Source organism: Opisthocomus hoazin, chromosome 7, assembly GCF_030867145.1.
Source record: "Opisthocomus hoazin isolate bOpiHoa1 chromosome 7, bOpiHoa1.hap1, whole genome shotgun sequence".
NCBI lineage: Eukaryota > Metazoa > Chordata > Aves > Opisthocomiformes > Opisthocomidae > Opisthocomus > Opisthocomus hoazin.
In genome coordinates, this window is record NC_134420.1 from 55,904,288 (window position 1) to 55,922,070 (window position 17,783).

At 39.4% G+C, this 17,783-nt stretch overlaps 1 protein-coding gene across 2 annotated transcripts in view; it reads left to right on the forward strand.

Moving 5' to 3' along the window:
• The window catches only part of DGLUCY (D-glutamate cyclase), a 47,999-nt gene that overhangs the window by 6,166 nt on the left and 24,050 nt on the right, over positions 1-17,783 (forward strand). For both annotated transcript variants that reach the window (XM_075426157.1, XM_075426158.1), the window contains exons 2-3: positions 12,456-12,531; positions 16,616-16,727. In XM_075426157.1, coding sequence (XP_075282272.1) covers positions 16,625-16,727 — 103 coding nt within the window. In that variant the 5' untranslated portion in view covers positions 12,456-12,531; positions 16,616-16,624. The remainder of the gene's footprint in view (positions 1-12,455; positions 12,532-16,615; positions 16,728-17,783) is intronic.

A 17,783-nucleotide genomic window follows, 5' to 3' on the forward strand; every position in this document is an offset into this window, starting at 1 on the left:
ATTTAGTTAAAAAAGAGAGTGAAGAATTGTTACCTTTTTTCTCCTCTGTGCTTTTGTTGGACCTGCCCCTATTTCACAGGCAAATCCAGAATGTGAAACACTAGTCCCCCACCTCAAAATGTCCAGTAAAATATTTGCTGTAGGTACTAGTTATGCACCAAGCACTAGCAGTTCTTTGAGCTTTCAGTAATCCATGTCCAGCTTCATTTCTTTCATTTTTTTTAGGTAAAGGGCCTGTAGGGGAAACTTAGGTTGTTTAAATGTTAGAACCCTCAGTTTCAATACACCTCTTTTCTCATGTGAAGTGTTTGCTATGACAGTCTTTCAAGAGGATATCAAAATCCCAGTTGATCAGAAGGCATTTTACACTCCTTTTGCAAATTCCTCAGGATTTGTGTTTTCTCTGAAGTGTTAGACTTCTATGCAATAAAAATGTCCCATTAAGCAATTTTCCTTTGGCTGTCATTTATGAAGTCTGGCCAAGAGTGAGGTTTGGCATCCTCCTCCTTAAAACATGTCACATTCAGAGTTACTTTTCTGTTGTGACTGCTTGTTATCATATTGATGGGCAACATTACAGCAGTGCAGATTATTGACATTGTAAATAACTCCTTTAACGCTGAGCTACTTCAGCGCCCTCAGCCCCAAGCATTTTCTGGGATTTAATGAAGATTTACACTAGTACCACATCTCTCCAGCTTCAAAAGAACACATTCCTATTCCACCAGATTTTATTACAGCAAATCCACCATGTCATTACAGAAACTCTGTAGTAAGTGATTTGCTTCCCATTGGACTCAGTGTTGTCTTCCTACGACTATACTGAGATGTATCTTCAAAATGGGAAGTCAAATGAGGCGAACTCCACAGATTCTTGGAATTACTTGTGACATGCAGTGAAGTTAGTGTATGGCTTCAACTTAATCACTCATTCTCTGAGTAACATATATCTGCAATGTGGCCTTACGGTGTCTTCCCACCAAAGCATTTGGGTTTGGGTGGTCCTGAGTAGTTGTGAGATCCTTTCCATTATTTTCCTACATCTTTAGACAATAAATTCGTTAAATTGTTCCACTGTGTGACAGTATTTTTCTTTAGAATGCTATGTGATTGAAGAAGTGGGCAAGCGTGAGGTCCTGGTTTGGTTTATACATAAGACAAAATAATTGCTTTTGGATAGCAAGTATCAAAGCAACAGAGTTATAAATCATTTGGGATTGGACATGAACCCACTGCAGTCCTGGAACACTGTCCTTTGATGGACATGTATAGGGAGGAGATGAAGGGGATTTCTGCAAAAATCATGAATCTCTCCCTGCTTTTGACTAACATAGAGTGTGAATTCCTTATTTAACCTTGTGTCCCAAGCCAGACCAGGACCATGCCTTCTGTAGCCTTTTATGTACCCTTTGTGACTTCAAATATCCCATGATAAAGTATTTTTCCTCCTCTAAGGCAACAGTTGCTTAATCTTCCCAGTGCTTCTCCTTCTCTACAGAAGTAAATACCTTCTCACCCCACCCACACACCCCAGGGGAGCAGCCTTCCCCCTCACTTGCTGCCTCTGCTACAGTAGCAGTAACATTCATTTGTCTTCAATTACAGAGTCAAGGATGTTATTGTCATAGCTGCAGGTGATGCTGTGCACCTACACAGCATCACTTGTCTCTTCCTTTTAATGCTTTTACCTCTCTGGGTTGAAGCTTCACAGTGCATACTTAGATGCAGTTGAAGCTTTGGACTACGATGGAGTCTATTTTGGCCCTATTGATTTGTTTGTTTGGTTTGCTGTTAGAAGGTTTATTCCTGTTGAGATTCTTAAAAGTAACAAATCCAGAAATCATCTAGCCTTGTTAAAACAGAGCCTTGTCTAGAAGAACAATAAAACCAAAACATTTAAAGAAAGTCTGCCTATCCATCTTATTAATAATCTTACTATCCCCTGTTCGTAAAATTGCGAGTCTGTAACTATTTACTTCGGAGAGGCTTATCTCTTGTCTTTCCTGGTTATTTGTTTGTCTTGCATCTACCTATTACATCCACATACTCCTGCAGTAAATATCTCAGCAGTCAAGTTACCTATAATATTCATAAGCTGTTTCAAAGAAGCCACAAATGTATTCTGATTTATTACAAAAAGATCTCCTGAATTAATTCTAAGTGTTATTTTATAGGTGGTAGTGAGGTTATTGCCATCAGAAATTTCAATCTATAATTGAAAACATATGCTTAAGGCTTTAGTCACAGGAGAAGTGTTCAGTGCAGGTAAGAGATTACATCACTGCAGTAATGCTGAAGAGCACTTGCTATAGACTGGCGCTCCTTTGTGCTGAGCAATATACAGATCCAGAACAAAAAGGTGCTTCCCAAAATTTCCCATTAATGTGCTATAATGAAAGCCCTCAGAGCACAACTGGAAACTGGGAAAACTTTGACTTTTTCCTGAAGCTGATAGTTACTATGAAGCCCAGATATTGGTTGTCTGTCAAAAATAAATGTCTATCGAGACAAAATGGGCCATCCATAACCATGGTGTCCTCTCTATTCCTGTTTATTTTTAAGAAAGACATTTGAGATGTGCGACTTCTGCAGAGCTCATGAAGCCAAGGTCACTGAAGTTAGATGCATTTCTGTTAATGTTCTTAGCTATTTTTAATATACATAGATTATATCCTAAACAATGCCTGCTTTGGTTTGCGTATTGCCTTTTGTGTACTTAGTAACCATGGAAAAGTCACATACAGATCATTCTATTCTTTGAACTGTAAAATATTCATTTTGGACTATCTTTTATTCTGTTAAATTTATGCAGTCTTGAAATAACTCTCTTCAATTGAGAACAGTTTGCTTTATTTGATCAACCATGGAGTGAATGCGTATATATCATATATTTGTACACACTTGTTTTTTCCGAGAGTTTGAAATCAAGTACTCATTGCAATAGTTTCCTTCTTCAAAAGGAGTGGAAAATATTGTGTAGTATTTTCCAAAGCAAAGCTGGATCTACTCAGAATGCTTAGTTTTTAAACTTTCCAGTAAAGGGGGGGGGGAGGGAGGGGGAAGCATGTTTATTGTTTGATCAGGAGGACACAGATTTGCTAGTATTTTTAATATGGTTTCATATTCCGTTCTATACCTTCTGGTAAGCTATAATTTTGATGTCAAGCAAGAAAGTCTCACTTCTTTCCAGTCTTGTATTTTCATGCTCCAGTGAACTGACAATTTTCCCATGGACACAATGATTGTATATCTCATATATCTGCAGTCTAAAGTGCTTAATAGATTCAAAATTAGCCTTGCATACTGAACTTTCTGTGTCAAAGTCAGTTAATTTACAAAGACAAGTATTATGAGACTAGAGAAGAGATTTCCATCAGGAAAATCTGTCAGTAGAGAATGGAGTTTGAAAGTCATTAGCTACCATCATCTTTTCAAATGTTTTAGTAGTAGTAATTATTTTTTTCGATAGCAGTCTTCTGTTCCATCAGTCTGACTGGGAATCATAGCAGGTTCTAGTCACTGATACCTGTTCATCTTCCTTTTAGCCGATTAAAGTCCTTTCACTTCGTTCTGTAGTGAGAAAATGCTTCGGTCTATGTTCAAATGATAATATTTTTCCAACTTTGCATACTATTAAAAATACTACCTGATACGTATGGCATAGCAATATATCATACAATATACCCTGCTCTACATGATTTATTTGTTTATTTATTTCCAAGTAGTTGAGCAATTATCTGTTTTGTAGATTTATCTTTTTTTGTCCAGAAATGCTGATCCTAAATACTCACTCCATTTTCAAAGTTCTAGGTGGTCCTAAAAATGTATCTTCATACTAATCATATTAAAAGAGAAGCTAGCTAAATAGGCCTAGGTTTGAACTAAACTCACTACTTCCTTTCCCCCACAATCAAAACCCCATATATTGACTAATCTTTTCGAGACCAACCCCATAGATTTTCACAGTTCAGTTTTAGCAAGTGTGAATACTCTATTTTAATTGTATATTTAGACTTGGAGCCCATTAATGCAAGCTGCTGAGTGGTCTTAATTTGGCTTGTCTTTTTTCACTTCATATACCTTGTATTCTGACCCTTATTTGGGAGAAGATATTGCCAGTAATAGCTAATTAATTGTATTTGGAACACTCTTCTAAGATTCTTGTCTCAAGAGGATATATATTTACGCAATTAGGATTAAAGAAATGCCTGTGTTTGTAGATTGCATTCTAATATAAAGAGAGTTTAGTTACTTTTAATTATACTGGCTTTGCAACTGGAATCCTAATAAAACAGTCCCTGCAAAATTCTTGGCTTTTGCATCTAGACGATTCCCCGAGTAAATTGGTTTAGGAGGTAGCTACTGGAATCCAGATGGTAGGCTGCAGACTACAGTTATATGGGGTAAAGTCCACTTGGCTATCGGTTTTTACATTAACCTCTACAAACGAAGAAACCACCCTTCGCTCAGAAGTTCTTAAACCACAGGTTGTGGAATCACAGGATCATAGAATGGTTTGGGTTGGAAGGGACCTTAGAGATCTCCTAGTTCCACCCCTCCTGCCATGGGCAGGGACATCTTCCACTAGACGAGGTTGCTCAGAGCCCCATCCAGACTGGCCTTGAATGCTTCCAGGAAGGGGGCATCCACAGCTTCTCTAGGCAACCTGTGCCAGTGCCTCACCACCCTCATAGTGAGGAATTTCCTTCTTCTATCTAATCCAAATCTACCCTCATTCAGTTATAATTCATTGCCCCTTGTCCTATCACTCCATGCCCGTGCAAAAAGTCCCTCTCCAGCTTTCTTTTAGAGCAGCCTTTCAGTACCTGAAGGGGGCCTAAGGTCTCCCTGGAGCCTTCTCTTCTCCAGGCTGAACAGCCCCAACTCTCTCAGCCTTTCCTCACAGGAGAGGTGTTCCAGCCCCCTGACCATTTTTGTGGCCTCCTCTGGACCCGCTCCAACAGGTCCATGTCTTTCCTGTGCTGAGGGCTCCAGAGCTGGATGCAGTGCTCCAGGTGGGATCTCACCAGAGCAGAGCAGAGGGGCAGAATCCCCTCCCTCGACCTGCTGGCCACACTGCTATTGATGCAGCCCAGGGTATGGTTGGCCTTCTGGGCTGCCAGCGCACATTGCCAGGTCATGCTGAGCTTCTTGTCAGCCAGCACCCCCAAGTCCTCCTCCTCAGGAGAATACTGGAAGGACATACTATCTAAGTTTTGTCAATGTTTGCTCTGATTTAAACTCTTCCTTAGAAATACTTTTTTGACCACTATAAAAATCAGGATACTGGGCTTGATGTAGCTTTAAGCCTATCTTCTAAGGATACTGTTGTAATAATGTTTTCAGTTATTTGGACTTTATTCATGCATTAATCCACACTCTGGAACTCTTAAGGGGCTATTATGTAATGGCAATAAAAATCCATTTCAGAGCAGGACAAAAATTCAGCCACATCAAAACCTAACACTCAAACAAGTCAAGAGTCTTTTCCCATTTGAAAACAAAATGAAACAAAAGTTACCACGCTCTCCATACTTAGGATACACAAGAATTTATTTGAAAAATATCCAGGAACAATAACAGTTATTCGAAACTTAATATGTTAAGGCACCTCCTGAATAGAAGCTGGGGAATTTTAAGGTACCTTATTGCAATTGCCTATCTGGCATGTATACAGAAGACAGAAAAAAGGATCAATAGTTGCTAAGCAGACAAAAAAAGAGCTGAACCTTCTTTCTGAACTGTATGGTTTATCAATACTAATTATAACTTATTTTATATCAAGGGTGTTAGCTTGTTCCGTACATAGGTGTTTATAAAAAGCATATGTATTGCTTATATATTTTTCTGTCTTTACTTTAAAATAACTTTTCTGTCACATCTTTCTTTACTCAGATCTGTTTATAGTGTATGGCTTGTATGCAAATAGTTATGCAGATGGAGTACAATACAGCAAATGTTTAAGCACTTCATCTGTCCTTGAACTCAGTAGGACTACTTATCTATGTATCTCTCTTACCCATATTTATTGAAGTACTACAGGTTTGAGTCCTTAAACTGTAAGCTCTGAGACAAGGTTTTATGCACATTACGTCAACTGTATCTGGGAACAACACCCAAAATAAATAAATAAATAAATAAATAAATAATACAAAATAATGATAGCTTAAATTTTGTTCTGTATTGCCTCTATACAAAATATGGGCTCAAATCTGTATTAAAATCAAATTTTGGAAGTAGAGCACACCAAGATACACCAACCTCTGTAGCTTACTTATATTTTAAAAATATAAAATGAGGCGATAGATGCATAAGACAATTTCAGCCCTTAACTTCTTATTGTTTGAATATCAATGAAAATTAAAATTATGACATTAACATCTCTTTCAAGTCAGCTAACTGATGCTGCAGCATTATGAGTCATCTGTTTAACACCAAGCTGCTTTTAAAAAGAAAGTATTTCAATGGTAATAAAAGGTATGAGGGTGATAGGCCTGCAGGTCTTGCTTTATTCACCCATGGAACACAGGGAGAAGCAGGACTGAGTCTATGAGCTAGGAAGCTGAACTGTGTATTTTTTCAAATTCTTGAGTTCTCTGCTGAAACCCTCACAGGAAGGCAGCGGTTTGAGATATTCACTCTGCTGGAACTGCATGGAACACAGCAGTGTATTGTGTAAGCCACTGAATAGCTAACAGAGTGACAACATTTAGTTATCCCATACTTGATCTAGTCGGAATCAGAGACTTGTAGAAGTTCTTCGCATGACCTGTGTTAGGACCCAAGCCTAACAGAGCTCCTAAACTTCTCCCTTGCACTTGCTGCACAGCTATGGTGCTGCTTCCAGCAATGGTGACGCTCTGAAGATACTGTGATAGACTGACTGCACCAAAACCATCCACATGCTGTGGGGTCAGGCTGTCCACCACAGTTTGATAAGGGCCTGTATCCTTTCCCTCAATTTAAAAGTGTAAGGTAGTTGTGGTTTTCCTTTTCGGAACACAATGCTTCAGTTCAAGCCCAGGTTCCTTCTATACAGTAGCCACCATTGCAGCCTATGGCTGTAGGATAACCTATTCTTTGCTCCATCAAGGATGATTCTGGTGGATGAGGACAGTTGCCCAATGGAATTACATCATATGCTGATCTTGAATATCCATTATGAATTCAGAAATTGAGAGAGCAGCTTGGAGCCACTGTTGGTACTCTGCAGTACCAACACACCACTTGCAGAACCTCTCTTCCCATGATCGGTGTGATTGCTGTTTGTCTATAAAACTAGCTAATTCCTGATTCTTGCAAATGACTGGACAATCAGGTCAATGCAGCAACATCATCCAGGTCTTCCATCCCTCATGTTATTGCTAAGCTGAGGCCCTCAAATGTTCATGTGGCATAGAGTCTTACATAGTTTCTATATAGGCAGGGGAAGAGAAGCTGAGAACAAGGTACTGATCTTTATTTGGGTCCCACCACAAGGGGCTTTGACTGTTCACAATTATAGCTCACTAATCCAGCAATTTGATGTGCATGATTTCAAGGATGGTGAACATTGTTACTGACAATCTATGGGCTGTGTGTTGCAGTATACCAAATAAGTGTGTGACATCACTGGTTTCCTGAGCTTGGGCATCTTCACTAGCGACAAACAGGCACCCTCTTCTCCACAGGGATAAAAATAAAAATAGCAGTCCCAGTGCATGCTGTTTGCCATCACATGGCACAATTGCTAACAGCACATCTACACTTACTTCTGGAGATTGCAGTGAGGTGTTCTTGCAGAGCCTGCCACTGAGACACCTGGTTATCCAAATGACATTGCTTAAGCCAGGAGTTCCATCAGGGAAATGATGCTCAGTCCTTTGGAGCTGCTCACAGTACTTCTTGGTCTAGGAGTTGAAGGAGGCAGCGGAACAACCAAAGTCAGTATCTCTCCATTGGAGATACTAGTGGAGGCAAAGAAGTTTGTGCTTGGTAGTGTATGAAGAGGTACAGTTCACTGGAGGTTCTCCAGATGCAGCCTACTGAGATACCCACATTTCAAGGACACTCTGTGTAAATACATAGGCTACAATAATTTCTTTAGTGTCTGTATCCGAGTAGAACTGCTTGATGAGGAGCAATGGATGCAGTGACTTAGCACCTGCTGGTAGCTTCAACCCAAAGAAACTGCATAATTCTGGGGGTAGACTGAATGCCCTGTACAGCAGGAGCGTGGCACTGGTTTTTGGGAGCATGGTACTGTTTTTAGGGTGTGTAGGAGCAGAGCATCACTCACCTGCTTACCTGCAGATGGAGTTCCTTGGGAGGAACAGGCAGCCTGTCAGCCCTGTGACCATGCATGATGTGACTGGGTGTAACCTAGGCGGTGGCATACTTTCTTATCAAAATAAGCACCTGTGGCTGCTGCCTGGCAAACAAAGCAGTACAAGTCACTGTACTTTGTCCTATGGACTTCCACTTTCATTCTGCATGAGTAAGACTGGGAAGAAAAATTTACCTTGCTGTAGGAGCTTTTATCCACCAAGGCTCATTGCCTTGGCTCCAGTGTGCAGTACTCTGCTAGCTGGCCAGTGCTGTGTCAGGGGCCAGGGGAGAGGCTGGTGCTGGTGGCCTGCAGGCAAGGTCCTCCTGCATCCCTGGGCTGTCTCCGTGCCAGAAGAGGCCAAGACAGAGAAATGGTGGCTGGACCCAGCCCAGAGAATTGTGGAGCAATTCTAAAGATCTTCTGTAGCTCAGTGTAGATTGGGAAACTATATTTAAATACCACCCTCATGTTTTTTTCAATTGCTTGAAGTTGAACAAGCACTTCTTGTCATCTTACACAAAAACAACCTCTGGTAGACCATTTGCTGTCTCTCCTTACTGCAGCCGGTGAGTGAACCTGTCAGCAAAGTCAAAGGCATGACAGTGGCATTTTTAAATCTCCATCAAGGTCCTTGTCTCCCTTTGTGTGTGTACTGTATCTTGCCAAAGGTGCATGTAAATTAAGTGGCTGTTCTAAAGCTGTTGGTCATGTGTTTTTGTAAGATGATGGGGCGGGGTGTGCAGGTGTTAGAATATGACCCAAGGGGCTGGAAGGGTGCGTGAAGTCTTGAGGCCTCATCTCTTTGCAGGACAAAAAAGCCTAACCAACGGACATCTTGCATAGATTGTGCCCATGCAAGAGCAGGGCCCCAGTGTGAACTATTCTCTAGTCTCTGCCTATATTTCTCCACCTGGGAAGCAATTTATTTTGTCCCAGAGCAGAAGATGAGTGTAAAATAATACAAATCTAGCGGTGGAAGTTCAGGGAGCCTGTGTGAGACATGTCACACTAATACACAGCACTGCCTCAAATGGCTGCTTTGGAACCGGTAATTGCTTTCTGTTACGTCTTCTTAATATACTGGGAGAAGCTAAACGTTGTGTGTCTTTTCTCAAGTAAACAAGATTGCATCAAAGATACATTGATTCTATCATCAGTTTCTCATCCTGACACAATCTGCGGGATCTTGAGTATAGGCTAAGCAATAGAGAGAACACTAATGGCAACTAATTTAAATTTCTATTTGCAGCCCTCATCTAAAGGTGCATAAACTTCAAAGGCAAATAACCTGTATTTCAAATGTAAAGTTAAATCTTAATTTGCTGGATGAGCCGCTGCCTGAAAATACACAAAGCACTTCCTCTTTGGAATGATAGACAAAGCACTTCTGTGCTTTGAATGATTCATAGCAGATGGGGAGAAAAAGGATCCTTAATTGATTCTTCAAATAAAACATCACAAGTATAACTGACAGACCCAGTTGGAAAATCAAATGGAGTAAATTTTCAGAGAAGTTTGTGCTTTTCACAGAAGTCTCTTGGCAGAATTTCGAGTCAGCTTGATGATTAAGCAGCAGGTCATTTTAAACCATGTTTGCATTAACAGACCTCAGTAACCATATTCATACTAGGGCAAGGCATAGTACACAAAGGGTTTGTTAGATTATAATTAGTTTAGATTACTTTCCATTATGTATCTAGTAAAGGCAGCCCGTGGGCTGGCTCGTGTTTCAAGTCACCCTGCAGTTCCTGTTGGAGCAGCAGGAGCTGTGGGTAAGCTATCTGCGTGACAATATCTAAAAAAACCTGCCCAGCAGCGTTAAGTAGTGACCCCTGCACTTTTTGGCCGATGAACCTCTACATGCCACCACCCATTGTTATTGTCAAACTTTAAACTGAAAATAGGACAAAAGTAGTATAAACAATGCAAGACTGTATTTCGTAAGAGTCTTTGGGCTCCTTGCAAGCAAGCCTCTAGATTACACTTTGAAAAGTCACTGCATGAAACCATATTCTTCTTAGCATATCAGTACCACTGGAGAAACAGACCTGTAACCTGAGACGTCAGAAACCGGTATTAAGGACTTTGCAGTCTTCAGACTGACTGGTTTGTTACTCTTACCAGCAGTACTTTTTACAGACTGCTTATTCTCAGGTGATCCATTTTTAAAACCACAGAAATACTATATGTTTTTATTTTTATGTCATGAATTTACTTGATATGTGTAAAGGTGAACCAGTCACGCTGACGCTTCTGAAGGACGTTTTAATCCTTTTGTGTTATTATATAATTTTTTGATTCATTTTTATCTGGTGTGGTTTAGCATGGCCGTATGGACACACCCACTACATCTCAAAGTGTAATCTTTCTGACACTTAAGTGACATTTTTCCACTTTCTTGGGTAATGAATAATTTACAGTGTGGGCCTGGAAAGAATCTATGCTCATATTTAAATATCTGCAAAATTCGCAGACTCACTTTTTCATTTTGAAAGCTCCAAGGTGATACAAAGTGTTTCACTTACTACACTTCCTTCTTTTTCTCTAAAGAGATTATGCTCTGCAGATTGTAAAATGCTTTATAAACTATAGCTCAATCAACAATTTAATGTAAAGATACATAACTTTGTAAGGGTAGTGAGTGGTTGCACTGGAAATAGAGGAGGAAATAATTAGAAAAACTATGCTTAATTCAAGCCCATCAGTAATATTAAGAGGTGTGATGTATATATATATCTCTATATGTACGTATAGATATTGAGGTCCAAAGGAGTCTGCATCTTACAAGTCTAGGAAACCATTTATGCATTTATTTTGTTTTATGGTATCTGAAGTTAGATTATTTTGTCTCAGACTGAGAACAGGAAAAGCTCTTTCAGCGAGTTTAAGGTCCAATTGAGAGATACAGCAGGTATATAAATTAAAAAGAGCTGGTGAGAGGAGAGAAGGCATCCAAACTCCTGTATTGCCAGAGGATGCAGTCAGACAAACCAAGGAAGCAAGCTCTGTGTAGGTCAGTCCAGCCTGCAACTGTGGAGGTGATAGAGATTTGAACTCAGAGAGGAAAAAGGCAGACACAGAGGTGCACTGTAGACAAAAGAGGGAGGAAACAAGAAACAGCCCAGGACATGCAAACAATAGGGTAGTGCAAGGAGGCTATTCTGTCTGTCATACAAGTCATCTGAAAGACAGGGCAACCTCAGTATTAAATAATGTCTGGAAATGCATTTTTCTTGCGTCATGTTGGGTTGGAGGTGATTTGGCAAAGTTGGCTGATATTGGTAGCTTTTTCCGAACATTGCTGTTGAATATTTAACTCTTACCTGATAAACAGTAATGAACTTTTTTACCAGACAAGGCTTAAAGATAGAAACTAGTGAATCTCTAAGTGGTATGACAGGCAAGGGTACGCCTCTGGAGAACAACAGTGTTTTTTAACAGGATAAAGTAATGTTCCTCTGAACATGCCTTTTTCCTAGCTGAGTTGTGGATTTAGGGGAAACAGGGCATTATCGTTACAATCAGTTATAAGGATGAGGCTTAGAACAAGTCCCGTTTCAATCACCTCAGCAAAGATCAGCACCTCATTGCACACAGTCACCCATATTCGACCCGTGTGCTGAAAACCACATGTAGAAATGGTTAACGGCTTAGAACTTCACATGGCAACATCTGATTGTGATTTCCGAATTAAAAATATTCACCCCCGAAATCTGGCCTTCCTGAAAACCATTGTTGTCTAGATAATGGGATATTCTGCAAATCAGCTGGGCCAATTTTATCAGGTAATTTGTATCTGCTTAACTTTATTCAAGTGGTGCTGCTCATATATATACTAAATGATGATGTCACCTAACAATTTTATGTTACTTATTAAAACCAGACCTAAGATCACTTTAGAACTTCTACCAAAGCTGGTATGTATCTGTGCTTCCTTGACTGCCCCTTTGATGTAAAGAAAAGTTTTTTCTTCAATATATATCTCTTTATAATATAATCTCATTTCAATGCAGTACTGTCTCCAACAATTTGATTCATTATTCTGAACCACTGATACGGCGTATGTCATACTACCATCCTTGTCTGATCACACAGTTCCTTACATCATTCTTATAGATCATTTTTGTACCTTATCATCTCTTTCCAGCTTTGGCATTCCATCATCCTTGTCAAGATCTGGAAGTGCAGCTGAGGATATGGTAGTACCCACAAATCAATAGTGGGTAAGTGACATTTTAAAGTGTCAGACAGCAATATGTTTTATTTATTCATTGAAGTTCAATATGTAAAACTCAAAATACACATGAAATATGTTGAATCTTTATGTAAACTTCTAAAAAGAAAAGTGTTTATTGCAGTTCTAATGTAGAACCAAATGTTGAAAAAAGAGTTCTTGAAGAGTAATCTTGACACCTCAGTGCTACAAGGCATTACAATACAGGTCATTGGTATTGCAAGTCAGGGAGTCTTATAAGAGCAACATGACTTAGAACAAATTTTTTTTCAGACTGGCTGCTTTAAGTATGAAGTTTGTCGTTATTCAGCCAGTAAATTACCTGATTTTCACATGCTGGTTACCCAGGACTATATCTAGTCTGCTTTCGAGATTCATTCCTTTAAAGGCAACCCAGACTGGAAAGATTTTAGGGTCCCATAGTTGGGGGACTAGACATAAGATGCCTTCAAGCACAACAGCCACCTCATAAGCCCTGTCAGCATCTTCTCTTAAGGGCTTTTCAACACTTCTCCTGCATCCTGTCTTATCTGTATCATGACCGAACATGGGATAACTGATACTTACCATTATCTGAAACTATCTCAGAACAAATGAAAGGAATTGAAAAACTTGTGCTAGGCGACAGATCCTGATGAACAGATTAAGAGCTATACGAGGCCGTTTAGTTAGAGTGCTGTTTGAGGGCCCCATAAAGCCAGTCTGTACAATTCATTAGGCATCCTGATGGGACAAAGTGAAAAAGAAGCTGTAAGACCTGATTTACCTTGGTGCTTCTCCCTGTCATCCCAAACAGGCCACGGTCATGATGGCTCAGGGATTTTCCAGGAGGTCCTAGAAATGGCTGTAATATTCCCTAGCATGGGGATGTAACATACTGCATAGAAACTAGCCATTCCCGAGGAAGTCAAAGAGCAAAAGCTAGTTTTTCCTATAAGCATCTAACAATTTTTCTTGTCTATCCAAATTTAGCAACTAATAAAGAAAAGCAGCAGCATAATCTATAGTGGATATTGTATAGCAAATACAGTGGTCTAAAGTTATAACTCGGAATGTTAATTCTGTTGGATTTTCCCTATAGCTTTATAAAATCACCACAGGATCTTTAGTGACAGCAAACAGTCATAAGGTGAGTTTTATCTCTCATCTGAAAGAGATGAATCAGTTTGCTTTTATACAAGGTTAATGTTTAAATTATTCACTTCCTAACCAGTCATCAACAATCATAGAATGGTTTGGGTTGGAAGGGACCTTAGAGATCACCTAGTTCCAACCTCCCTGCCACGAACAGGGAAACCTTCCACTAGACCAGGCTGCTCAAAGCCCCATCCAACCTGGCCTTGAACGCTTCCAGGAAGGGGGCATCCACAGCTTCTCTAGGCAACCTGTGCCAGTGCCTCACCACCCTCATAGTGAGGAATTTCCTTCTTCTATCTAATCCAAATCTACCCTCATTCAGTTATAATTCATTGCCCCTTGTCCTATCACTCCATGCCCGTGCAAAAAGTCCCTCTCCAGCTTTCTTTTAGAGCAGCCTTTCAGTACCTGAAGGGGGCCTAAGGTCTCCCTGGAGCCTTCTCTTCTCCAGGCTGAACAGCCCCACCTCTCTCAGCCTTTCCTCACAGGAGAGGTGTTCCAGCCCTCTGACCATTTTTGTGGCCTCCTCTGGACCCGCTCCAACAGGTCCATGTCTTTCCTGTGCTGAGGGCTCCAGAGCTGGATGCAGTGCTCCAGGTGGGATCTCACCAGAGCAGAGCAGAGGGGCAGAATCCCCTCCCTCGACCTGCTGGCCACACTGCTATTGATGCAGCCCAGGGTATGGTTGGCCTTCTGGGCTGCCAGCGCACATTGCCAGGTCATGCTGAGCTTCTTGTCAGCCAGCACCCCCAAGCCCTCCTCCTCAGGGTTGCTCTCAATCCTTTCTCTGTCCAGCCTGTGTTTGTGCTTTGCAAAATCTATATTGCTTTGCAGCTAGGGACCAGGTTCGCAAACAGGAACTACAAGCCCGAGTGTTTCCGTAAGGTACTTACAGGCAACATTTCGGCACTACTGACATTCACATTCCTGTAGCTTGTTAGCCGCTTGCTGTCCTATGAACCTAAAACTTTTAGGGCCCGAAATGTTTGCTGATAAAATCCCATAGGTAGTTCCATTTCTGCTAACGGGCACATGCTTTATGAGGAGAGAACCAGCCAACATTGCCCAACGTTAGACCAGCACATTTGTGATAAAACACCTTGCTGAAGGAAGCTTGTCTCAAACTAGTTGGCTGAGCTTCAGACAATCTTGCAAATCCAAGTAAGCTAGTAGTTCTTAAGGCCATCAATCCTATAGATGATTTAGTTTTTCTTTATTTCAGAGGATCTTTGAAATCATCTATCTCAAAGAATCTAATGAACGCACTTTTTTTTATTAGGATCACTGTATTTAATTTGAAACCTCTTGAATGAATAATTCCAGACTGGTGTTAGAAATTCTTTTTACAGTAACAATAGTGTATCACATTGACACTTATAGGCCTGGATTAGAGCTCAGCTAATTTTCTAAATCCAATTTCTTGTTATCTTTAAGTGTGTGTTTGGAATTGTTCATGATTTTGTAATGAAGGCTATTTTTTATGCAACATACAGCATGATCATGTAAAAGCAGAAAAGACAAGAAGAGTTAGAAAGTAGTAAGTTAGAGTTCAGAAAAAAAATCCAGATGGATTTCTTTTGGCTGACAATGTTACACAAAGATTTCAGAATTAAAAATTGAAGGCCTCAAAGTCTAGATACAAAGCTTACTCTAAATCTCAGTGACCCCAGCTTAACCTCTCAGAACTCCACAAGCTTTGGGAAACATTTTGGACAGACAACCTGAGATAAGAGTATAATTTTAGTTAAAAGATATCACTGCTCTTCTTTCAATTTAATTAAGGAAGGAGTTGCCCAGAGGTATAAATTTTCACCATAAAGTGTTTCACTTATATTCCACTCCACTGTGAGAGTGAAACTTTGTACTATCATAGTTATAGTACAAAAACTGTGGATCTTTAACAGAAAAGTTGACTTTTGCTAGGAGGTTGTAACATCTCATTGTACATTAATTTAGTGGCATCTTTTAAAAAAAGGAGCACAGCTTCTATCATATTTTTTACTACTGATGGATGACATCAAGAATGGCTTCTTCTGAACTAAAGAACTTGGAGGTTGGTAATTTGGTTACTTGGAGGATAGTTCCATTTCTTTACTTAAAAGTGACCAACATTTATAAACAGCCAAATTATTGTTTTACCCTGAGCTGTCTTTTACTTTTTCCTAATAGTGATGTAATAAGCTGGTCTCAGTTACTAGATAGTTTAGGTGGAGGCGAAAACTCTGTGTGAACTTTGACTAGGTTGCAATATCTTAAATCTCCAAAAGAAGGAAAGAGAGTCAGATATTGATTGTAACTAGAGTACTTATCTCTGTCCCTACTCCAGATTGTATGACAAGTGACTTAAACATCTATATGTCTGTTTTCCCAGTGGAAGAATAGCTAAGGGAGTATTTGCTTCTACATAATTAATATTTGAAAAGTGTAATACATGTGGAATCTATTAAAACTACATTTTCTGAATATAGTTCTCTCTTTACTGCAAGGTTGCATTGCTAATTGTCTAAAAGCATTTTCAACAGAGCGTAATATTACAGATCATAGCTTGTACATTAATCCATTTGTGTTTCTGCAATTTTTAAGTTATAATGAACTTTAGAAAAGTGAATACTCCATGAAATGAATATTTGGTAGGGAAGAAAGAAATCTGTTGTGTACATCACAGGCCAGCAAAATTTTGCATTTTATCCAGAATGTTAAAGTGCATTCCTCTGGCTAATTTGTTGAAAGATTCAGTCTGCATTTAGTCATATAATGTCAGTGAAATAACCCTATGACTTTGATCTGCCTTTTGGATTACAATTTAGAATTTCCCAGTGATAACAACCCTGGTGGGGCACAAAGAGGAAACAAGCAAAGTTCTCCAGTAAATCAGAATTTAAAATGTTAAAATAAGTGTGCTTTGTGTTTAGATTTATAATTATCTTTCTGTAAAGGCTGAAGAGATGATTTTGACAGGAGGCTTGAAATCTCTCCTTCCCCATGTGCTAAGAAGAATAATTCGATGCAACAGGCTCAGTGTTAGTAATACCTCTGGAATGGCAGAGGGTAAGTAAACCTAACAGCTCTAAGTGCAAAAGTGACTCTGTTTTAGATTCATAGCTATGTGTTTTCTTTTTTTTGTTTGTGAAGGAATGTAGGAATATTAAAAGCACTGAAGTAAAACAGAAGAAAATTTGAAGTCGACTTATGTGCTTAAGTCACTTGGGTGTTTGTGAAATCACATTGTAAGCACATGACACTGTGCTCTTAAATCACAAAGCTACGTCAGAGACAATATACCATCCTAGCTGTGTAAAGTGCATGGACTTTGTTTTCAACGCTTGCAGTGCATCCCTCAGCTCCCAGTTATGTCACTGAGAAATTATGGCTGCAGAAAATATTTGAAAAATCTTTAACCAAATCTGGCTTTTCTTACATATGCTATTATCACATTTGTATGATACCATACTATGTTCTTCACAGAGACCTTGCTTTTCTTAGTGCATTGGGTACACTTTGGGGAAGAATTAGAGACACATGGTTACAGAAGTGCATTCTGCTTCATTTGTTGCACAAGTTGGAAGTTACTGACTTGTTAAGACTGGAAATTTTAAGGGGGAGGGAAAAATAGTTTTATACTCGGATAACTGAATGCATTCTGAAAAATTCATTTCTGTCGTGCCTCTCATAGCTGGACTTTTACAGAAGCAAAGAAGTCTGTGTCATTGTTCTGATCAACTTTAAAATGTAACTTTACTAAAAATACTGTGGCAAGTAGCTGATCAACAAAGCTGTGTGGAGTAGCATTATTATAGCGTAAAAATGTTAAGAGATTTTATAGAAGTGAGTCTTGAAATTATGGTTTTCTTTTCTATCAGTACATAGGTTGAAAAATACTAATTGAAAACATGTTATAGTGCTAGTAATCTGCAGTTTGCCCCAAGTGTATTTTTAAGTGCATGTATTGCTGCAATAGTATTATGTGTGTTAATTTTATTACATACAAAACAAGTTTATGCTTCTAGCCATAAGCATACAGCGCCATTATGCAAAGACTAAAAAGACCAGAGTAATTGGAATTTCTTGGAATCCTCAAAATTATGTTGTTGAAATAATTATTTC